The sequence below is a fragment of the Dendrobates tinctorius genome, unplaced genomic scaffold, assembly GCF_039654945.1.
Source record: "Dendrobates tinctorius isolate UK_male_01 unplaced genomic scaffold, ASM3965494v1 ptg000158l, whole genome shotgun sequence".
Taxonomy (NCBI): domain Eukaryota; kingdom Metazoa; phylum Chordata; class Amphibia; order Anura; family Dendrobatidae; genus Dendrobates; species Dendrobates tinctorius.
In genome coordinates, this window is record NW_027361825.1 from 26,482,793 (window position 1) to 26,508,091 (window position 25,299).

General features: G+C 45.3%; 1 protein-coding gene across 1 annotated transcript in view; it reads left to right on the forward strand.

Moving 5' to 3' along the window:
• The first annotated feature begins 2,580 nt into the window (after positions 1-2,580).
• LOC141051998 (uncharacterized) overlaps positions 2,581-25,299 on the forward strand; it is a 146,214-nt gene continuing 123,495 nt past the window's right edge. Inside the window, exon 1 of the mRNA XM_073549161.1 lies at positions 2,581-2,733. Within this exon, the coding sequence (XP_073405262.1) occupies positions 2,703-2,733 (31 nt within the window). The 5' untranslated portion in view covers positions 2,581-2,702. The remainder of the gene's footprint in view (positions 2,734-25,299) is intronic.

Genomic DNA, 25,299 nt, shown 5'->3' on the forward strand with positions numbered 1-25,299 from the left:
CATGTCAGGACAGAACATAGGTCAAGTATCTGACTGCCCACAGATTTGCTGTGCAGTCCCTTGTGAATAGCAGACTTCCTGAAAATACTAAATTTTTATGGCGACAGGTCAAATTGTAAAGAACCACTTACCACTAAAAACTGCAAAAAACACTGGGAGATATATGAATATGTCAGAATTTTAATAATATGTGTCCCTGGATAATGTGATATGACCACAATTTATGCCAAGTCTTGCGTTGCCACAAATGGAAACTCTGTCGCCCTGACTTCATCCACTTCTATGGAAGTATGCTTTTATAGAACTGAATGGAGATGGCAGCCCATGTCCAGCTACTTTTCCATTCTCTGTGGGTGGCGTGAGATGATGGTCAATTTTGAAGAAAAGTGAGGACCTGTACATATGCCGCAAATGTCTTCGATGATAGTGCCCCTTTAAGAAGGGTTGTATCTCTAAGACATCCATTTTCATATGCCCTAGTGGGAAATATGAATGTTTTAGAGGGTGTCACCTCATTCGGTACCCAGAATGGAAAACCACTAAGTATCAACCATGTCCACTCTGGTGGGTTGCTCTAATTAATATAATATATGTATGCATGGGCAACCATTTTTTGATTGACCATCATATAATACTACATTTCTCATGGAGGTGGCTGCAACTCTACTATGAAAAGAGGTTGGAACAAAAGTAGTTACAGTTTTATGGACAGCTTCAACCAGAAAGAGGTTTACATCATGATCCCAATACTTTAAATGGGACCTGTAATTTACAATAAATATGTATTTTATTTACCTGGTGTAAATGCCGCTGTTCTTCTGAATCCCGTGATGTTTTTTTTTTTTGTTCCTGCGCCTCTCCGTTCCTGAGATATGGCCTCCTTTTCCCTGTATATAACTGGTGTCTTGATCGCTAAGTGGGCGTGGTCGTCTGAGAGAATTAATGAGTACCACACCCACTTGGCTGACAAAACTGGATTCATTCGCAGAGAAAAGGGGGGCATATCTCAGGAATAGAGAGGCGCAAGAACAAAAGAAAATAAAGGCCGTATTCAGGAGAGTAGAGGCATTTACACAAGTTATAAAAATTACATATTTTTAGCAAGTGACAGGTCATCCTTAAAGCTGCTGCATTGGTTATAACCCAGCTTTGTTAGACTCCTGATAATTGGTTTTGTTCTACAGTAAAACATTTACTTCTTTGGTTCCACTGTGTGTGAAAATTTCAGAAGTAGACTTTACAAAAAGGAGGTTTTTTTGCCTTTGTATTTTTTTGTATTTTTTTGTATTTTTTTTTTTTAAGCAGCTGAGCCGAATTGTCCCATGGAAATAAAAAAAAAAGGTCAATTGCAGTTTAATGCGGGAAAAATAAAATAAGTGAATATAAATATAAGCCATAACAAAAAGCAGGGCACTGGGCACAGTTGGCAATGGTTCCGCTGAGGGCAATGAAGGGAGTAGATGCAGCTGAGGACCAGAATGGATATTTGCACAGAAAAAAGAGACAGAAAAAGGATTGTGAGAGATGCATGAGAGAGCAGGTAAAGAAAACGGAGGACAGATCTTATACAGAGTGGAGATAGGGCGGAGCAAAATGGATGGGGGTGATGAGAATGCAGCGAAGCTATGAGATGCACAGATCCATGACCTAGAAATTCCTCACTATGAGGGATAGTATGAGAACAACAGGCTGGGATTCTAGAGCCAGGGCCGAGCAAGGGTATGTGCACATGGTGCGGATTCTGCTGCGTTGTACAGTACCTTTATTTCCTATGGAAATTAAAAAACGCTGTGCACATGCTGCGGTTTACAATCCGCAGCATGTCAATTGTTTGGTGCAGAAACGCTGCAGTTTCACACCTCATCCATTATGAGGTGTAAAACCGCAGGGCAAAACCGCAGATAAACCGCAGGACTTTTGTCCTGCGGATTTCCCTGCGGTTTTCTCTCCAAAATCCGCACACCCAAAAAAACTCCGTGTGCACATAGCCCAAGGAGACGGAGGCATGGAGATGGGTGGAAAATTCTCCTCAATGCCAGCACAGCTCTGGGTATTCTTCAGGTCTTTGTCGAAATAACTTTATAAAAATGTATTGGTTTGGTCTTCAAAATGTTTTCTATCCTCCCGGGCTTGGACTGTACACCGCAATGTAGAAGAATAACTGGAGGCTCCTGGTCCACAATGCAAAAGCCACTCAACTGTTCCACCTAATAGATAGCACTCATGGCTCCCAATGGGACGTTTGAGGCTCCTCGACTTGGGCGCTACCATTATTAAAAAAATTCAAACTCAAAACCACATCAAATAGTGAAAACCTTAAGAAATGCATCGATTCTGACTTTGGTTTTTCCCCCTTTTTTTTTTTTTTTACACCTCATTAATTTTGCTATGAAAATGTAGGTTAGGTCGGACGCATGACATTGCTAACAAAATTAATAAGTGTGGGGATATGTTCACACGTGTCAGTTTTAAATCTGTCCGGTTTTGCACATATCACCCCCCAAAGGTTGGTCTTCAAGGCTCTATTTACTCTCCAGTTGCCACTGATTCTCTCCAGCTGTAGGTCTAGTGTTTCTGGTTGATCAGTCTCTCTCAGCAGGCTTCCTCCCAGCTTAGATCTGATCTGGGTTGTGTCTGGAACAGAGTTGTTCCTGAGAGAGATGATATCACAGAAAGGAGTACACTAATAACTAAGAAGAGTGATGTACTACAGGATGGGGCTGTGTATAGGAGGTAAGAGGAGTGTTATACTGCAAGATGGAGCTGTCCATAGGGGGCTTAAAGGGATATACTGCCAGCTGGAGCTGTGTCCAGCGGGTCTAAAAGAAGTGATATTGTAACACTCTATGTCGGCATCCCTGTAGCATGTTCCCGCTCTCTTCTCCCGGCAGGGACGCTGACATACTCTCTGCCCCATTGGCTCAGCAGTGTCTCTGTGCCCTGCATGGCTTCCTGCTAACCTGAGCCGTGCAGGTCTACCGGTGGATTGCACGCATGCTCCACGATTCTCACAGGGGCAGCGCTCGCATTTTGGAAATGCCCCCGACCAATAGCTGAGAGGCATCTAATATTGAAGGCACGCTCCCTGTAGGGTGGTTTCCTATCTAAGTTGCCTGTGTTACCTGAACCTCACACTCCTACGGTGGTACCACTCTGTCGCTACCTAAACCCTGAAGCCACACCAGCAGTAGCTGAACCGTGACACCGCACCAGTGGTACCAGAACCTGAAGCTGCTCCAGATACAGTGGGCACGGAAAGTATTCAGACCCATTTAAAATTTTCACTCTTTGGTTCATTGCAGCCTCTTGGTAAATTCAAAAACTTCATTTTTTTCTCATTAATGTACACTCTGCACCCCATCTTGAGTGAAAAAACAGCTAAAATAACAAAGGAGTGGCCTCAGAACAACTCTGTGACCATTCTTGACTGGCCCAGCCAGAGCCCTGACCTAAACCCAATTTAGCATTTCTGGAGAGAACTGAAAATGGCTGTCCACCAACGTTCACCATCCAACCGGACAGGTATGTCCATCCACCCAGCTCTCCTGCTCTCCTGCTGTCTGTCTATGAAGGGCACACAGTGCATCACCCAGCTTTGCACATAGACTTGCCTCTGCACCTAGCATTCACATGGTATGTCCATCCACCCAGCTATCCTGCTCTCCTGCTGTCTGTCTATGAAGGGCACACAGTGCATCACCCAGCTTTGCACATAGACTTGCCTCTGCACCTAGCATTCACATGGTATGTCCATCCACCCAGCTCTCCTGCTGTCTGTCTATGAAGGGCACACAGTGCATCACCCAGCTTTGCACATAGACTTGCCTCTGCACCTAGCATTCACATGGTATGTCCATCCACCCAGCTCTCCTGCTGTCTGTCTATGAAGGGCACACAGTGCATCACCCAGCTTTGCACATAGACTTGCCTCTGCACCTAGCATTCACATGGTATGTCCATCCACCCAGCTCTCCTGCTCTCCTGCTGTCTGTCTATGAAGGGCACACAGTGCATCACCCAGCTTTGCACATAGACTTGCCTCTGCACCTAGCATTCACATGGTATGCCTTTCAGCTAACCCCAGCTTACCCCAGTGTTATTTATGACCTTGTTTACTCTGGCTTGATCATATACATCTAGTCCACTCTTAATTGTCTGGCCAAGATGAGCAGAGACCACTCCTCTCTGCTTCACACCTGACTGCACTTAGTTGTACATATATTGCAGAGCACAAGTCTGCAGTGTGATTTCCTAGAAGTGTGTTCTAGAAGTGTGAAGATTAATTTAAGAATTAAAACCAGAATTGGAACTGAAGGTAACTGTACAGTCACTGTAAACAATGTTTCTGTTTGTTTTCATTTTCACCCCAATAATCCTTCACTTTCTGCTATTTCCCCTAATCCCTACTCCTAGTAAGGAACTCTTCATCTCTTCTTCAATCCTCCCCATCCACCTCACCTCTGCCTCAAAACTGTTCCTTAACTTACAATCCTCTGTCTCCAAACACAGACAGCCCCCTCATGCCCTCTCCTGCTCCCACCTGCTAACACTTTCTCTGCTCCTTCTCACTGCTGGTGATATCTCTCCAAATCCTGGTCCTCCTCACCACATTCCCACAGTCATTTCTACCTCCCATCCACGCTCTATCACAACCTTCCGTAACCTCTCCAACCTTATACCCATTCACCCAGCCCCCGCTTCCCCAGTCCCACTAACAGGAGCTCTGTGGAACGCTCGCTCTGTCTGCAACAAGTTTCCTACATCCATGATCTTTTTGTCACTACCAAACTCTCCTTCCTTGCCATCACCGAAACCTGGCTCACCCCTTCTGACACAGCCTCTCCTGCCGCACTTTCGTATGGCGGCTTCCACCTTTCTCACACCCCCCGCCCCGGCAGCAAACATGGCGGAGTAGTTGGTTTTCTCCTGTCAGATACCTGCTCCTTCACCCCAATCCCACTGCCACCCTCTGTTACCCTCCCTTCCTTTGAGGTGCACTCTGTGCGCATCTACTCCCCCTCCAACCTCCAGCTGGCTGTCATCTACCGCCCCCCAGGGCCAGCCACCACCTTCTTTGACCACTTCACCACCTGGTTACTTCATTTCCTTTCCGCGGACATCCCTACTATCATCATGGGCAACTTCAACATCCCCATTGACACTTCCCTCTCAGCTGCCACTAAACTTCTATCTCTCACTTCCTCCTTCGGCCTCACTCAATGGTCTTCTACATCCACCCATAAAGATGGCCACACACTGGACCTCATCTTCACCCCTTCTCTGCTCCCTATCTAACCTCTCTAACTCACCTCTCCCTCTCTCTGACCACAACCTGCTCACATTCTCTTCCCTCTTCACTCCATGTCTACAATCCCCACCCCACAAACTTTCACACCCTCGCAGGAATCTTAAACACCTTGACCTACACTCATTCTCTGAATCCCTCCTCCCTCTCACAGATATAAGTTCCTTACACAATGCAGATGACGCTGCTGCTCTATATAACACCACAATAGCTGTAGCTTTGGAATCCGCTGCCCCACTTACACATACCAAAACTCGCAAAATCAACAGACAGCCCTGGCACACCAGCCTGACCAAAGAGCTGAGGCGAGCTTCCAGGGCTGCTGAGCGCAGATGGAAAAGATCCCACTCCAACGAGCACTTCATAGCATTCAAACAGTCCCTCATTACTTTCAAGACCACACTCGCCACAGCTAAACAAACCTACTTCTCATCTCATATCCTCCCTGTCTCACAACCCTAAACAGTTATTCAACACCTTCAATTCTCTCCTCCGCCCCCCAGCACCTCCTCCCTCCCCACTCATCTCAGCTGAAGACTTTGCCTCATTTTTCAAGCAGAAAATTGATAACATCAGGGACAGTTTTGGTCAACAACCCCCAGAGCCCTTCCTCCTGACTTCCCAGCCCTCCACATTCAAAACCAACTTCTCCACCATTACAGAAGATCGACTCTCCACTCTACTCTCAAGATCACATCTCACCACCTGTGCACTCGACCCGATCCCATCCCACTTCATACCAAACCTCACCACAGTCTTCATCCCAACCCTAACCCATCTCTTCAACCTATCACTAACAACTGGTGTTTTCCCCTCAAGCTTTAAACATGCCTACATCACACCTATCCTCAAAAAGCCCTCTCTTGACCCATCCTCTGTATCTAGCTATCGCCCTATATCACTTCTCCCCTACGCCTCCAAGCTACTGGAACAACACGTCTACCTTGAACTGTCCTCCCATCTCTCTTCTTGCTCCCTCTTCGACCGCTTACAATCTGGCTTCCGGTCACACCACTCCACTGAAACTGCCCTTACTAAGGTCACCAATGACCTCTTAACCGCCAAGAGCAAGCGACACTACTCTGTCCTCCTCCTTCTGGACCTGTCGGCTGCCTTTGACACAGTGGACCATTCCCTATTATTACAGACCCTCTCATCCCTCGGCATCACAGACTTGGCCCTATCCTGGATCTCATCATACCTAACAGACCGGACATTCAGCGTCTCCCACTCACACACCACCTCCTCACCTCGCCCCCTATCTGTCGGAGTCCCACAAGGTTCAGTCCTTGGGCCCCTGCTGTTCTCTATTTACACCTTTGGCCTGGGACAGCTCATAGAATCTCATGGCTTTCAGTATCATCTTTACGCTGATGACACACAGATCTACATCTCTGGACCAGATATCACCTCCCTACTAAACAGAATCCCTCAATGTCTGTCCACTATTTCATCCTTCTTCTCCGCTAGATTTCTGAAACTCAACATGGACAAAACAGAATTCATCATCTTTCCCCCATCTCACATGACTCCCCCTACGAACCTATCAATTACAGTAAATGACTGCCCACTCTCTCCAGTCCCACAAGCTCACTGCCTCGGAGTAATCCTTGACGCTGATCTCTCCTTCAAACCACATATCCAAGCCCTTTCCACTTCCTGCCGACTTCAACTCAAAAATATTTCACGAATCCGTTCATTCCTCACCCAAGAATCTGCAAAAACCCTAGTCCATGCCCTCATCATCTCTCGCCTTGACTACTGCAACCTCATGCTCTGTGGCCTCCCCTCAAACACTCTCGCACCCCTCCAATCTATTCTAAACTCTGCTGCCCGACTAATCCACCTGTCCCCCCGCTATTCCCCAGCTTCTCCCCTCTGTCAATCCCTTCACTGGCTCCCAATTGCCCAGAGACTCCATTACAAAACCCTAACCATGACATACAAAGCCATCCACAACCTGTCTCCTCCATACATCTGTGACCTCATCTCCCGGTACTTTCCCACACGCAACCTCCGATCCTCACAAGATCTCCTTCTCTACTCCCCTCTTATCTCCTCTTCCCACAATCGCATACAAGATTTCTCTCGCGCATCCCCTCTACTCTGGAACTCTCTACCACAACATATCAGACTCTCACCTACCATCGAAACCTTCAAGAAGAGCCTGAAGACCCACCTCTTCCGACAAGCCTACAACCTGCAGTAACCACCGATCGACCAAACCGCTGCACGACCAGCTCTACCCTCGCCTACTGTATTATCACCCATCCCTTGAAGATTGTGAGCCCTCGCGGGCAGGGTCCTCTCTCCTCCTGTACCAGTTATGACTTGTATTGTTTAAGATTATTGTACTTGTTTTTATGTATACTCCTCCTTACATGTAAAGCGCCATGGAATAAATGGCGCTATAACAATAAATAATAATAATAATAATAACTGGAGAGAATCTGCAAGGAAGGATGGCAGAGGATCTGCAAATCCAGGTGTGAAAAACGTGTTGCATCATTCCCAAGAAGACTCATGGCTGTACTAGCTCAAAAGGGTGCTTCTACTCAATACTGAGCAAAGGGTCTGAATACTTATGACCATGTGATATTTCAGTTTTTCTTTTTTAATAACTTGTCAAAAATTTCTACATTTCTGTTTTTTTCAGTCAAGATGGGGTGCAGAGTGTACATTAATGAGAAAAGAAATGAACTTTTTTGAATTTACCAAATGGCTGCAATGAAACAAAGAGTGAAAAATGTAAAGGGGTCTGAATACTTTCTGTACCCACTGTATACTGTAAGATAGAGCTGTGTAATGGGGGCTGAAAGAAGTGATGCATGCAGAAGTACAAGAAAAGCGGCACTCACCAAATCCTTGTCTTAAAAGTGCTTTATTCTAAAGAACGAGACAGTCCAGATTTTTTCTGTCTACTCACGTGTACAAAGAGACCGCCTCTAAGGGAAATGGGAAGACGTTACTTTTAATCATGGACCCATAGAAGCGATATGGGGACACAAAACGTCCATCGTCTACTCTTTCACCCACATATACACCTCATTAATATCCCTTTTTTTAAATAAAGGATATTTAAGAAAAGGATTTGGTGAGTTTCACTTTTCTTAAGGTTTGTTTCCACATTCAGGATTCGTTCAGCATTTGCTGCAGATTGGACGCTGTGTACTGCCGCAGCGTCCAATCCGCAGCATCCAGATGTTACAGCATAGTAGATGGGATTTCATGAAATCCCATCTCCACTATGTGTTCAAATACGTAGGTGGCAGATCTGCGTGTACGCACATGCGGCGCATCTTTCTAGACCGCAGCATGTCTGTTTATCTCGCGGAGACGCTCAGTCTCTGCAAGATAAATAGCACAGTCTATGGATAGGATGCGGTGATTCCGCATGTGTTCAATGAATACATGCGGAATCACCTCGCATACAAAAAGGGGCAGTGCTTTGGGCGGAGCAGGTATCCGCTGCTTTCAAAGCGCTGACAATCCTGACCGTGGACACATACCCTTATACTTCTGCATGCAACCTTCTCTGGATCTAAACAGAGCACCACTGCCAATTATTTTGTGCTGATGTTATCCACAATGGAGGTAGTGTCATGAAGTGACTGTCCTAGTGTGACACGATCCAACGATTGGTCAGTCACCAAACGGCAGAATAAAAAGCACACCAGGAAACATCAGGGACACAGTAACAGCGGTAGGCCCTGTCAATAGGGAACGGGGGAATGGACTCCTCCTGCACTCACCTGAGGATGATCTCCATATCATCCCTATACGGGTTTTTTCACCCCATCACCTGAGGATGATTTCCAAATCATCCCTATACGGGTTTTTTCACCCCATCGCCGAGCAGGATACCTAAACCCTCATTTGCCCTGCTCCTATCCCTAAGTAGGGAATTGGCAAGTGAGCACAGTGGTCCCACCGCTGCACTAAGACAACTCAAGGTAAGGTAAGCCAGACACCAAAAGGGAATGGGGAACAAAAATACAACAATTAGCTTTCTCTGCTGCAATGCACCTCACAGCAGAGTAAGGCACCAGATGACAGCATTCAGCTGAAGCACCACTGCACCAGAAAGCTCCTGTCTCCAGCTTGGTTGGTCTCCAAAAGAACCTGTATAACCAACAGTCAGCTGATGCATCAGGTGACCTTTAAAAGCATGGTGGGAGTGGTCACAACCTGCATCAGCAAACCCAGCAGCAATGCAATCACACCAGCAGGCCAGTGGGGGAAGGGGGGAACTGACATTAACCCCCCAAAGAAAAAAAGTTTTAATATGAAAAGCCAGATCTGCCACAGATCCAAAAATGGATCGTGACAGGTACAGGATCTAAGCAGCGTATGGTAGTCTGGTGCCTCTAACCTTCTTCTTCGTAAAACATTGAAAGAAGTGATATATTGCAATATGGAGCTGTGTTTAGGGGGTTGAAAGTAGTGATAGACTGCAAGATGAAGCTGTATGTAAGTGGCTGAGAGGAGTGATATACTAAAAGATGGAGCTGTGTATTGGGGCCTAAGATGAGTGCTATACTGCAAGACGGAACTGTGTATAGGGGGTTGATAGGGTCCTCTCTCCTCCTGTACCAGTTATGACTTGTATTGTTTAAGATTATTGTACTTGTTTTTATGTATACCCCTCCTCACATGTAAAGCGCCATGGAATAAATGGCGCTATAACAATAAATAATAATAATAATAATAATAGGAGTGATATAATGCAAGATGAAGCTGTGTATAGGGGCGGAGAGGAGTGATATACTGTAAGATGAAGATGTGTATATGGGGATGAAGGGAGTGCATTTAGTGTGCTTTGTAAAAAATAACAAGATAATAATTTGTGCCCAGGACACTGTGAATTTGCCAGGAATATTTAGATTGTCTCAGCAAATTTGTGAAATATCTGCATCTCATCCTTTATGGTATATATGATATATGGTACATAAAATGCCACAATTTTACAGTCATATAGTGCACAAATAAGGAGCCAAGTACTGTAACAAATAATTAGAATTTAACATATATTTTAGATACTATTTATTCAGGCAATACTGATTTATTTCTTTGAAGTCATAGGGAATTTTCCCATCTCATGCACTTATGGCACAGCTATAGAATATGGCTTAGGGCTCACTCACATGAGCATATAACATGGCCGAGTGCTATGTGATAAAACATTGCATAGCACTCAGACCAGTGTTATTCTATGTGGCAGCTCAGGTCTGTGATTATTTTCTCATGCCAATTCGAATTACACTCACAAATACAAATCTATGGGTGGGTGTGAAACATCAGACTGCATTCGGATGTCATCCGAGTGCACTGCGATTAATGCAGATGCTGGCAATGGAAGAGATGGAAAAATTACTTTCGCCTCCTTCGCACCTGTGTTGCAATTCTGTCATGTAAGATAATTGGGGCACATTACACTGAAGCTCGGATCACGCTCACAGCAGAGTTTGAGCTGTGTGTCATTCGCATATCGCATCAGATGATATGCATTAATGTGAACCTGGCCCTACAGGTATAGTAGTTGTGAGTCCCTGTTGCACTCTGCTATCAGTGGATGGGTGGTCATAATTCCCACTGGTGGGACCCACATCTCTCATGTGGATATGCTATAAATGTACAAAATTGGAATATTCCCTTAATATTGACAGTTCATGTAACATCTGTAATAGGGGACAAGCAATAAAGATGGTTTTCTCTATGGACAAAGCATCCATTGTCTTTAGATCAGTTGTTCTGATTTATTCTGCACTTTTTCACAAGGACTTAGTTGTTCACATTCATCTCTGCTTTGATTTATTTCCTTTACTAGGGAAATGCGTACAAGTAATCATATTAGGGGCAATTTCACGGAGATTAAGCTGTCCTATGTATTTAGACAAATCTGTATTTTTCAGTTTATGGATGTTAATGTAAAAGTAGACATCACTAATGGAAAGTAACAGATCAGTCCACGTAGTACCTTGATTTTTAGAGCAGGTGTGTAATGCTTCGATTTCCCTGCAGAGGCACTGCAGGTAACATACTAACATAGTTAGCAAGGCTGAAAAAAGACATTTCTCCATCCAGTTCAGCCTATATTCTGTCAGAATAAATCCCCAGATCTACGTCCTTCTAAAGAACCTAATAACTGTAAGATACAATATTGTTACGCTCCAGGAAGACATCCAGGTCTCTCTTGAACCCTTCAACTGAGTTCACCATCACCACCACCTCAGGCAGGGAATTCCAGATTCTCACTGCTCTAACAGGAAAGAATCCTCTTCTATGTTGGTGGAAAATATTAATATTGTTGCCAGATTCATCTAGAGGTAACAGTGATCAATGTGCATTCCAGCAGCAGGAAATTCTACAATCAGTTCATCAACTTAGGTCCTTCTAAGCAAAAAGGTATTTCCAAACTAGAAGAAATAGGGTGAAAGAAGATAGAATATTAACTAGATGAAACTTTTTCTGGTTTTATGAAATCTGTAAAACAAGCAATGGCAATGGGAGCGTCCTCCTGTTGTTAAGCCTCCCCTTTTGTTCACAGAGACATGAGGTGCCAGTGTGCTCCTGCCAGAAGCGCCGCCTTGCAATAGCGAGTTGACCACTTCGTGTCTCTGCGAGCACCATGGAAGGTTTAGCAACAGGAGGACGCTCCCATTGCCATTGCTGCTTGCCCAACAGGGACTGCCCCAGTACCAGACGAATAGGACGCCCAGCACACCCATCAATATCTAATAAGTGCTACGTCTCTCATTCAGGTCCTAACATAGAGCCGTCCCTTATTTCTCTTGCAGTTCACACGCATCTCCTAGTTTTTGTACATTAGGTCACTAACGTAGCAGTTGCTTGTTTTACAGATTTCATATATACTTACTGTGACAGGATTGCACACGAATGCTGTCAAGCTACCATCAGCTTCAACCTAAACTTACCCTGTGAGCGCCAGTGTTTCTCTTATCACTTTTCTGGTTTTATATTAATAAAAAACAGTGGCGCAAAGGGTTTTCATCAGTTCATGTAATGAACATGCCTATAACTGTGATTTTGTTTTTTGTGAAGCAAACAACAAATAGGAAGAAATAACTGAAAACTACTGTCAGTCAGTACTTTGTAGAGCCTCCTTTTTTGATAATTACAGCTGCAAGTTGCTTTGGATAAGTAAGTCTCTATGAGCTTTCCACATCTGGCCACTGGGACTTTGGCCCATTCCTCAAGGCAAAACTGCTCCAGCTCCTTCAAGTTAGATGGTTTCCTCTGTTGAACAGCAATCTTCAACTGTGACCACATATTCTCAATTCGATTAAGGTCTGGGCTTTGACAATGCCACTCCAGAACATTTACACTTTTCCCCTTTAACCACTCAACTGTTGCTTTAGAAGTATGTTTTGGGTCATTGTCTTGTTGGAAGGTGAACTTCTGTCCCAGTCTCAAATGACAGAATGAAACAGGTTTTGCTCAAGAATATGCCTGTGTTTCGCACTATCCATCTTACCCTTGACTTGGACCATTTTCCATGCCCCTGCTGCCGAAAAACATCCCTACGGCATGATGATGCCATCACCATGTTTCACTGTGGGGATGGTGTTCTGGGGGGTGATGAGCTGTGTTAGTTTGGCGCCAGAAATAATGTTTACCTTGGTGGCCAAAAAGTTCAATTTTGGGGAGTCTTCCACATGTAATTAAAGGCTTTTTTTCTGCCCACTCTTCCATAAAGGAAACCTCTATGGACTGTACAACTTATTGTGGTTGCATGGAAAGATACTCAACGCTCTGCTTGAGAACTCTGCAGCTCCTTCAGGATTTCCATTGGTCTTTTTGATGCCTCTCTGATTAATGCCCTCCTTGCTCGGGCTGAGAGTTTTGGTGGGAGGCACTCTCTTGGCAGGTTTGTGTTAGGCATTGGGTTCCTGTCGCTGCACAGCAGGAATCCCGAGCTTTGCCTTCGGCGGTCTCCCATTCCTCTCCGGCCACAGTGGAGCCTGCTCACACCAGCATTGTAGGTTTGGTTGCTGCTGCCACGACCTCAGGTCCAGCTATAGCAACGCATGCTGGCCAGCAGCGAACGGCTCCAGGGACTAAATCCTCCTTTTGGTCCACTGAGCATGCCCGTGGGACGATCTCATTGGAGATCGGAGGTCACATGTTCAGGTCCTTCTCCAGCTCAGATTGGACCATCAGGGGGGTCCCGGAAGGACGCGGCTATAAAAGGTTCGCATGGCCGCCCCGCCATGCGCTATGATAGACTCTGATGCCATAACGCTTAGTGTGTGTGAGATGACGGATGTATGAGACTGGTGACAGACTCATTAAGATTCCCCCTCCTCTGATACGTATGAGTTAGGGTTCAGGAATCAGAGTAGCACCATAGTTCTAGCACTGCTTAGCGCCAAAGTCTAGTCTCTCACCGTTCTCTAGCGCCTTGGGGCGTCGGCCAGCACAGGCCTTACGTACCGCTGCTACCGCTGTGTCTGCCAGAGCAGCGCCGCGCTCTGTTGCATGCGCATACCAGCACAGTTGATAGGCTGGTTGGTGTTTATCACCAGGGCAGACACTGCATTCGCTCTGAGCGGTGCTACATATAGCAGTGACCTGTGACGTTAACAGGTCTCGCTTACACGCCGGCTGGTGTGGACTCCGTGGAGTAACAGAGTCCGCCTCTGCAAGCATCGGGTCAGGGGTTACTCGCTGGTGTCCGGCTTTCTCATACTTTATATCTCTCCTCATTGCTTAGCTGCAGGTTATCACCTCTGCACGGTGGACCCCGGGCTGCGAACGCACCTCAAATCCTATTACCATCCTTATTACTGGGTGCGTTCCGCCAGCCCTTAACAGTTTGTTGTGGTGCCATGATCTTTCCATTGGATGATAATGGATTTGATGTTGCTCCTGGGGATCATCAGAGATTGGGATATTTTCTTATAACCCAATCCTGACTTGTACTTCTCAACAACGTTATCCCTGACTTGTTTGGAGATCTCCTTGGTCTCCATGGTGCTTGGTTAGTGGTGCCTCTTGTTAATGGTGTTGCAGCCTCTGTGACTTTTCAGAAAAGGTAAAGTGTATATACTGACAGATCATGGGACACTTAGATTGCACACAGTTGGACTTGCTTTCACTAAGCATGTGACTTGTGAAGGGAATTGCTTGCACCAGAAATATTTAGGGGCTTCACAGCAAAAGGGGTTCATACATATGCACATGCCAATTTTTATTTATTTTATCCCATCAATTTATTTTTTTGCCTACATTTTTCTCACTTCACTGATTTAGACTTTTTGTGCTGATGCATCACACACAAAATGGATTACAAAAATATTTAAACACAAGTTGGTTGTAAGGTACAAATTAGGTAAAAATTCAAGGGGGTGAATACTCTCATTAGTCACTATATAGTAAGTTATTCTTGTCAAGGAAAGGAAGTATCTGAAAGTTGTGGGTCTCACCTCTTGAAACTGCTCTTCTTTTGAGAAGAGGCCTCTGTCTATCTCCTCTGGGATTCAGTGGAGGTGGCCAGGCTTGCTCGGAATTTCCATAGATGTGAACCAGGAGCGACATGTATATGAAGCCATCTTTCCATTCTCAATAATGGCAAAATAGCAGGAGGACTGAAAGACAGGACAAGTATCTATCAAACATTTTTGGCATATGCTAAATTTCCACCATGGAAATGACCCTTGATATAAAATTCTGTACATACCTTATGTGTGATTACAATCAGGCTAAATCTTGGTACTGTGCCAAATATGTCACTACCTCCCAAAAAAAGCAAATGGGGACCAAACAGTTTGCAAAACTGTTGTACAACGCTCCCTGTTCACTATATCTCATCTGGCACAGATCTAACAAGCATAAAGTTCTTTTTTTACACTATGCAATATACTGTGCATAAAACAGATAAGACACCATTGCACCCATATAACACCCCCCTCTGCATGAGGTGTTAATCAGAAGACGATGCCCACTACACATGCAGCAGGTACAAGAAATGCTTTTGTGGCCTCCTCAGATATCTTACCATATTATGTCATGTATACAGTTCACAGCTCCAGATTCCGACCATAGGACGTCATCCTCCTCCACCCCTGGAGCTCTGGGAATCAGTAACCAAGATAAACAGCCAAGTGTTTTGGCTCTTACAAAATCTATGAAATATCTTGTACTCATCCTCTCAAATATGTGTGAGGAGAGAAGTGTGATCCCAGGGGTGTGGGGTCAGAGAAGTCTTCATGTAGGTATCAAGTTAAGAACCATGAAGAAATGTTCTAGAAAAAAATGGAGGCAACGATCCACGTCAACTAACTGCAACTATGGCGCTGTCCATGGCTGGATATACCATTTGTACAACCTGTGCAGCTACACAGGGACCCAAGAGGTAAGGGGGCCTCTACCACCTCCAAAGCAGGTGAAATTGTGCATTATGAGGAGCTATTTCTACTACAAAGGGCCCATATACTATTTTTGTACAGGGGCCCTCTTCTGTCTGTGTCCACCATTGGTGCTGTTAGTGACTAATTGTGAAATGTGCACAAGAATATATGCAGTTATGCCCCACAAATAAAGCCCCTCATACAGTACACTTTAGCCGTCGGCCGAACGATCATTCAACAGGAAGCACTCTTCCTCAATTCTCCCATAAACAGGGGCACTCATAGTGCCGAGCGCTCTGGTTTTCTCCATGAGAGAGCCGTTATCAGACATCTCTGGTGGCTTACCTCTTAGAGAACAAAATGATCAACGGTATGACATTGGACATTCCGGATCCGTTTTCCAATGACAATCTTCTGTCTTGGGCTCACACATTAGACTGTTGGTTGAATCTGTCAACATCAGTGAGTTAAGTACATGCTAGTGTAATGTGTATGGAGGCCATTAATCGTTCCCTTCCACTGCCCTGAAAACGTCCCTGTAATTGTTATGAATGCCCATTTCCCACAAATTTTTTCAAAATCCTCTGCCTTGTGCTTCAGGACTTTGTCAATTTCCTAACAATTAATCTAAACCCTGTGCCTTGCACGCTGGAATTTTTGGCAAATGGACTGTTTGCCAACCTTGCATTGTTACCAACATGTAGATGGCAAAATTGAAGATAATTCAGGCCATGTCAATATGCTCATGTTGGGTCATGGTTGATTGATCAGGTTTCTGGGATTGTCTTACCAAAATTGGGACTGTTTGGAAGGTATGACCTTGGCTCATCTGACGTAGATGCCATCACCTACATCTAAAGGGTAGAATGCCTCTCCAAGTGCCACAATGTGTAGGCCCTGTGCAGTGAAGGCCAACACTTTGAGCGCATCATTATGAGTAGCCTTCTTTGGTTACAAATAATAATATCAGTCAAGGGTCTGAATGTTTTGCATGTTATTATAATTTATGGTTCTAGGGAGCACTATTTCTCATAGGTGGAGTTGGAAATTATAGGCCAAGCAATACTCCCTGGGAAAATGGGATGCAAATGAACTCTCCTCCAGGAAGAAGAAAATGAGGTCTGTAGTGCCACGTATTGGAGGTAATTACTAATTCATGGAAAAATATATCCATCCGCAGATAGCTGTTCCAGGATTCTTGCCCCTCATCAGCGCAGAATAGGGCTCAAACTAGCCAGGTGAGAGGCATTCGACAACTTATGTATCAGAGATCTTCAGCACAAGCCCTGTACACTCTAAGTTGTTGATGCCAAGGGAGAGCGGACATTATCTCCACCCTTATTTACAGCACTGGGTGTAGATGGATAATAAACAGCTGATGATGCACGTGCTTATTCCAAGGATGGCAGAAGACATGCTCGTTAGAATGTGGTCTCTTCCAATATATTGTATCATGATGTTACAACTACATTCACCACATCTTAATGACACGTGTGTTTTAGGCGAGCTGGTACAGAGTTAGCTTTGCAAGGGTCTCCCTTATGTCATTTGGGTGGGTCAAGAATCCAGACCAGAAACGTCACCACAGGGAGAGCGTAAAACAACAGTTACACCCAATTCCTATAATGTCCTACAATTTCCTGAAAAATATGGATTTATTGTGTGCAAACGAGAAATGTTATACCCAGTATATGTAAATTACCATCATTAAGTGCAAGTCTGCTATAAATCACTGGGAGCATGCATCTAACATACATCTGTTACAGAATGTGGTTATGGATATGGTAAGGGGTTGATGCACAGATGTTTCTTACTCACTAGGTGTTTTAAAGGGGTTGTTTGGTTTAAAAACATTTTTAAACCCCTAATTGAAGTTAAATGAGTTGTCAGGGGAAAACAAATTATCACCCATCCAAATCCAGAATTGGGCATTTTTATCTCTTTTAGAGTGGACCGGCACTGCACATACCCCACTGCCGTTAACATTCATTTCCTATGGGGCTGCTGATTGCTGTGCTTGTTTTTTTTTTGGCAGCTCTTTAGAGAATGAATTGAGCAATGATCTGAACTGCTGCCCTATTTTGTATCAGGCATCAAATTCCCCTTTGGGGATATAAATTCTGAGTTCTGCCCATCGGTGCAAGTCGAAGTGGTCGGACCCTCATCAATCAAGTTATCAACAATCCCAGGAATAGGTGATAGCTTGTTTTTAGAAGACAACTCCATTAATAATGCAGAAATCGTGAATCAGGAACATAATCTATTAGCCAGAGTGGAAAATGTATACAACTGATATCTTTTCCTTTTTCCCATTTGTGAGGATGTAGCCACTTACAAAAGACTATAAGACAAATGGGCGTAGAATGGAGTCCACAGCTCTAAGAGAGAGAGACTTTTTCCAGCACAGAGCACTGGTTGCGTCGATATTGTTGTGTATTATTACTGTAGGTATTTTCTTGCTGTGTTTTATTAGTGATTTGCTTGCTTGTCAGTCCGTCCTCAGGAATCAATGTTAACATTCAGGGACAGTAAGCAGAGGAAGACAGCAGGTTAGATCTTAAGGCCCTGTCACACTAAACTATGCACCAGCGATCCCGACAACGATACGACCTTGTCAGGATCGCTGGTGCCTCGCTACATGATCGCTGGTGAGCTGCCAAACAGCAGACTCACCAGCGATCAGGACCAGCGAGGATGCAGGTAACCAAGGTAAATATCGGGTAACTAAGCTAGCGCGTCGCTTAGTTACCCGCTGTGTACCTTAGATTCCTGCGTGCTGGCACTGGGAGCTGGTATCTAAGGTACACAGCGGGTAACTAAGCTCCCTCCAGGCAGCTGAAGCGCACACTCGCCGGCGACTGACGTCAGATGTCAGCGACGTGCGTGCTGTGGCTGACGTCAGTTGCCAGCCTCCGATTGACTGGCGGCTGCTAACTATTGACGTGCGGGCCCGGGCCCGCACATCAATAGATTTGAACTGCCGCAGCTCCGCTAGCCTGGGCCCGGTTTAGCCTGCCAGTAGGGCCCGGTGAGCAGATGAGATGGGGCCCAATGCGGGCCCCCTCTGCCCACCGGGCCCCATACGCTAGTCAGACAGTAATGCCCTGATGGCAACCCTGTTTGTTACTGTCTCTGCCTTTCCAATTGCAGTATACACAGTGCTCACAGAGCTTCCTTCACTGGACCTAATAATCATGTGATTGTTGGTGTCATGATCCAGGGTGGATCTGACAGATTAAATGCACAAGTAACCTTTTTTTTCCTGTGAGCTGTTTTGCTCAGTGTTGGTTTTGCCCCCGGTGGCCAGTATGGTGATTGCACTTGTGCTTAGAGATAGTTTTACCCCGGTGGCCAGTATGGTCATTGCACTGGTGTTTTTAGAGATAGTTTGCCCCCGGTGGTGGTTAGAGTAATTGCACGGGAATCACTAACAGGTTTGTTTGCTCTATAAAGGTGTGTCAGTAGTGCTCACTCACGTTGGTGATATTATTATTGTTGGGCTTTCCAACCATCCTGGGTGAAGGAAGGAGCTGGATGGGGAGCTGGAGGAGAGTCCAGGGTGGCTCATTCAGAGTCCTGGAGTGGCAGCCATGGTGTCAGTGAGGAGTTCGTGTAAAGCATGGTGGAGTGGCAGCTATGGTGTCAGTGAAGAATTCCTGCAAAGCTTGGTGGAGTGGCAGCTATGGTGTAGAGCTGCACTCAGTTTGCTGGACTCGGTTGCTGGACAGCTGCACTCTGGTGCTGGACTCTGTTGCTCCAAGGCGGCACTCAGTGCTGGACGCTGTTGCTGTAAAGCTGCACCCAGGTGTTGGACATGGTGGAGGAAGATGCACTCAGGTGTTGGTCTCTGTTGCCAGGAGCAAGTGCATCAGAGCAAAGCTGTGTTTCCCTGTTTGTCACTTTTCCTCATGTTGGTGTTAGTGCAGCGGTGGGGCCAGTGCCTGCGCCACCCAGATCCCTAGCAAAGGATAGGTGTATGGTGTGCCAGGGCTACAGATTCCTGAGAGGCACCCGGTGCGGAACCGGCATAGGAACGTTAGGAGCGTTAGGGACACTGACTCAGGGGAGTGCAGGAGGTCTCCACGTTTCCCGTTCCCTATTGCAGGGCCCTCCATTGTAAATGTTTCCCTATCCCCTTTGTCTTGTTGTATTAGTTAACGGCCTGCGAGCCGCGTCACACAGGACATTCACACGTGCCGTGTCCTATTGTTTTAGTTACCGGCCTGCTGGCCGTGTCACACAGGATGGGGCACGTGACAGTTGGGTGTAGTAATGCCAGATATGGATATTTCAGGTTGAATTCAAAAGGAGCAGAGTTCAGCACTCCAGAATGACCACTATGGAGGTTAGGGAGCTGTTGTGTTCTATCTGTGTACACTGTTGTGAACTCATTTTCTGGTTTACCTCTGGCTTCTGGTGAGGGTGGTGGAGATGGCTGTGTTGACAGAGGAGTCGTGAGTTCTCCATCCGGGCTCCCTCTGGTGGTGACAGCAGGTAATGAAGCTGATCTAAATTGCAGAGACCTGCCACCTGAGGAGGAGGACTGTGAGTGGACATCAGGAGTCTCTGACTGGATTTAAGACAGCCGACTCCCTAGTTTTGTGCTGGTGATTTTTCCTGCCCTGAGGTTCTGGTTTCTAGTCTGTTCCTGCCTTCTCAAGCTAAGTGTGCTCTGCTATTTTTCACATGAGATTTGGTCTGGTTTACTCAGTTTTTGTGGTCAGCCAACCCCTGCTGGGGCTGTGCTGAATTTCCATTCTTATGTCTCTGTTTATGCCAATTTGCTTTTTGTCCCTGATCAGATTGGTCTCTTTTTGCTCTGTCTTCAGAATATACCAGAGTGCTGATATAGAGAATTGAAGTCTAGCGACTTCTGCGTTTTTGTTATCAGAACGTGTTGGACATTTTTTGGCAGGGTTTTGTGCGTGATTGCAGACAGCATCTTTCCTTTCCTGTCCTTTCTAGTTAGTGTGGGCCCCATCGCTTGCTCAGCCTATTTTTCTATCTGTGTTTGTGTTTTCATCTTGTCTCACCGTCAATACATGTTTGGGGGCTGTCTATTGCTTTGGCGTCTGCTCTGGGGCAGTTTAGATTTCCCCTTTTCTTGCTTTAGGCTTATTTAGTTCTCCGGCTGTTACGAGGCGTCTAGTATCATCGTAGGTACGCTCCACGGCTACTGCTAGTTGTGTGGATAGGATCAGGGGTCTGCAATCTGCTTAGTTACCAACCTCTCTGGTTTTCTGGGGCTTAGCTTGTTTTTGTTTTCCCTCCTTGGTGACTCATTCATAACAGAATCACCAGCCATACCGCAGATTCTAGGGTACTCAAAAGCAGGAAAAAAAAAATTGTAAAAAAAAAAAGTGTCACAATTTTTTTTTTTTTATATGTATTTTTTCGTCTTATTCTCTGGGGCCGTAGAAGGATTTTTTTCTTAATGGAGATTAAACGATTGTCTGATCGTGTGGAGCAGCTCGCTGCTGAAGTGCGGGGAATTTCCACCTATCTCACTCAATTACATGCTGTTGAACCAAAAATCCCTACTCCTGATGTGTTTTCTGGGGCTCTGTATAATTTTTTGAATTTTAAGAATAATTGTAAATTACTTCTTGCCTTGAAGCCTAACTCATCGGGGAGCTCTGCGCAGCAGGTTAAAATTGTCATCTCCTTGCTGTGCGGCAATCCTCAGGATTGGGCGTTTTCTTTGACATCTGAAAATCCTTTTCTGACTAATGTGGATGCATTTTTTCAAGCTTTGGGGTTGTTGTATGATGAACCTAATGCTATTGATCAAGCTTAGAGAGCCCTATTGGCATTGAACCAGGGTCAGGATTCTGCAGAGTTATTCTGTCAAAAATTCCAAAAGTGGGCGGTCCTTACTACATGGAATGATGATGCCTTGGCAGCTCTCTTTCGCAAGGGTTTATCAGAAACCGTAAAAGATATTATGGTGGGATTTCCTGTTCCCTCTGGTCTTGACGATTCTATGTCATTAGCCATTCAAGTTGATCGGCGTTTACGTGAACGTAAAACTACATGAGAGGTGTTGCCATCTTTTCAACAAATGTCTGAACCTATGCAATGTGATAGCGTTTTGTCTAGGGTGCAACCTCAGGAGTATAGAAGGCACAATAAGCTGTGTTTTTTCTGTGGAGATGCCTCTCATATTATTTCTGTCTGCCCTAAACGAGAGAAACATTTTGCACACACATTTGCTGTGGGTGGCGTACAACCTAAGTTTCTGGCAGTTACTCTGATCTGCTCCTTATCCACATTTTCCGCCAAGGCTTTTGTGGATTCAGGAGCGGCTTTGAGTCTGATGGATTTGGATTTTGCTAAACGTTGTGGTTTTCTCATGATACCTCTGCGGACGCCTATTCCTTTGAGGGGTATTGATGCTACTCCTTTGGCGGAGAATAAACCTCAGTTTTGGACCCAGGTGATATTGCGGGTCGCCCCAGACCACCAAGAAAATTTTAGATTTTTGGTACTGCATAATTTGCATGATACTATTGTTCTGGGTTTCCCCTGGTTGCAAATCCATAATCCAGTTTTGGATTGGAAATCTGCGTCTGTGGTGAGTTGGGGCTGTCAGTGTGTTCTTAGTGACACTCCTGTTTTCTCCACCTCTCCCCAGTCTCATGATGTTCCTGACTATTTGGCTGATTTTTATGATGTACATTATTTAGTGAGAGTAAGTCTGCGTCCCTGCCTCCTCATAGGAGTTATGACTGTGCAATTGAGTTGAGGCCTGGGTGTAAATTTCCCAAGGGTCGGCTTTTCAACTTATCTGTACCTGAACACGAGGCTATGTGATCTTATATTAAGGAGTCGTTGGAGAAGGGTCATATTAGACCATCATCTTCACCCTTAGGTGCTGGGTTTTTTTTCGTGGCTAAGAAAGATGGTTCATTAAGGCTTTGTATTGACTATCGTTCCCTTAACAAGATTACGGTTAAATATCAGTATCCGTTACCCCTTATTTCTGATTTATTCCCCAGAGCTAAAGGTGCCTGCTGGTTTACCAAGCTTGACCTCAGTGGGGCGTATAATCTTATTCGCATCAAGCATGGAGATGAATGGAAGACGGCGTTTAATACTCCGGAGGGACATTTTTAGTACCTGGTGATGCCTTTTGGGCTCACTAATGCCCCTTCTGTCTTCTAATCCTTCATGAATATTTTCCAGGACTTTGTGGATAAGTTTTTGATCATCTATTTGGATGATATTCTGATCTTTTCCAGTGATTGGGATTCTCATGTGGAACATGTTCGGACTGTGTTCCGGATTTTGAGAGAGAATTCCCTGTATGTTAAGGGATTAAAATGCCTTTTTGGGGTACAGAGGATTTGATTTTTGGGATTTATTTTGTCTCCATCAACTATTGGAATGGACCCGGCCAAGGCGCGGGCCATTTAAGATTGGGTTCGGCCCACTTCTTTGAAGGCTCTCCAGAAGTTTTTGGGTTTTGCTAATTTTTATCGTAAATTTATAGCTAATTTTTCTGGTATTGCCAAGCCACTGACTGATCTGACCAAGAAGGGCGCTGATTTGCTGAATTGGTCTCCAGAGGCTGTTCTGGCATTTCAGGAGCTGAAGCGGAGGTTCACTACTGCTCCGGTTTTACGGCAACCTGATGTCTCACTTCCATTTCAGGTAGAGGTAGATGCTTCGGAGATTGGTGCAGGAGCTGTTTTGTCCCAAAAAGATCCGGTGACTTCTAAAATGAATCCCTGTGCCTTCTTTTCCCGAATGTTCTCCCCACCTGAACGCAACTATGATGTGGGGAATCGGGAATTGTTGGCCATGAAGTGGGAATTTGAGGAGTGGAGACATTGGTTGGAGGGAGCTAGACATCAAGTTGTGGTCCTCACTGACCACAAGAATTTGATTTACTTGGAGTCCGCCAAATGCTTCAATCTTAGACAGGCTAGGTGGGCCTTGTTTTTCACGTGTTTTGATTTTGTGGTCTCCTTTCTTCTGGGCACTAAGAATGTTAAGGCAGATGCCCTTTCTAGGAGTTTCTTTGCTGATTCTCCTATTGTGACCAAACCTACTACCATCCTAGGTGAGGGGGTAGTTCTTTCTGCCATCTCGCCCGATTTGAGACGTGCCCTGGAAGAATTTCAGGAGGACAAACCTGAGTGTTGTCCTATGGCAAAATTGTATGTTCCTGACCAGTGGAGGAAGAGAGTGATGTCTGAAGTTCATTGCTCCGCATTTTTGGTACTAGAGATTTGGTGAGTCGATCTTTTTGGTGGCCCGCCTTATCTCGTGATGTCAAGAATTTTGTGCAGTCTTGTGGGACTTGTTCCCGGTCTAAACCCTGTTCTCGTTCTAGTGGGTTGTTGATGCCCTTGCCTGTGCCCAAGAGGCCATGGAACCATATCTCAATGAATTTTATTTCTGATCTTCCTGTCTCTCAGAGAATGACTGTTATCTGGGTGATTTGTGATAGATTTTCTAAGATGGTCCATCTTGTACCACTCCCAAAGCTGCCATCTTCCTCAGAGTTGGTGCCCTTGTTTTTACAACAGGTGGTTCGGTTGCATGGGATTCCTGAGAACATTGTGTCGGACAGAGGAGTCCAGTTTGTCTCCAGATTTTGGAAAGCCTTTTGTTCCAAGCTGGGAATTCAGTTATCCTTCTCCTCTGCGTTTCACCCACAGACCAATGGGCAGACTGAGGGAACAAACCAGACTTTGGAGTCCTATTTGAGATGTTTTATTTCTGCTGATCAGGATGATTGGGTCTCATTTTTGCCCTTGGCCGAATTCGCCCTAAATAATAGAGCTAGTTCTGCCACATTGATGTCGCCCTTTTTCTGTAACTTTGAGTTTCATCCTCGATTTTCTTCAGGGCAAGTGGAATCTTCAGCCTGCCCAGGTGTTGACACTGTGGTAGAGAATGCAGCAGATTTGGGACCAAGTGGTGGATAAGCTGTCCTTCTCTCAAGAAAAGGCCCAGCGGTTTTCCAACCGGCATAGGACCATTGGTCCCCGGTTTAAAGTGGGTGATATGGTTTGGTTGTCGTCAAAAAATATCTCTATGAAGGTTGCATCTCCAAAGTTCAAGCAAAGATTTCTTGGGCCTTATAGGATTTTGGAGATTCTTAACCCGGTTTCTTTTCGATTGGCTCTTCCAGTTACGTTTAAGATCCATAACGTGTTTCATAATTCTCTGTTGAAGAGGTTTGTTGAGCCAGTGGTTCCTATGGTGGCACCTCCTGACCCTGTGTTGGTTGAAGGTAATGTGGAATACGAGGTAGAGAAAATACTGGATTCTCGTCTGGCTAGACGGAGACTCCGGTATTTGGTCAAGTGGAAGGGTTATGGCCAGGAGGACAATTCTTGGGTCTCTGCCTCTGACATTCATGCCGATAGATTGGTTCGTGCTTTTCACCGGGCCCATCCTGATCAGCCTGGTGGCATGGAGGAGGGTTCGGTGACCCCTCCTCAAGGGGGGGTACTGTTGTGAACTCATTTTCTGGCTTACCTCTGGCTTCTGGTGAGGGCGGTGGAGATGGCTGTGTTGACAGAGGAGTCGTGAGTTCTCCATCCGGGCTCCCTCTGGTGGTGACAGCAGGTAATGAAGCTGATCTAAATTGCAGAGACCTGCCATCTGAGG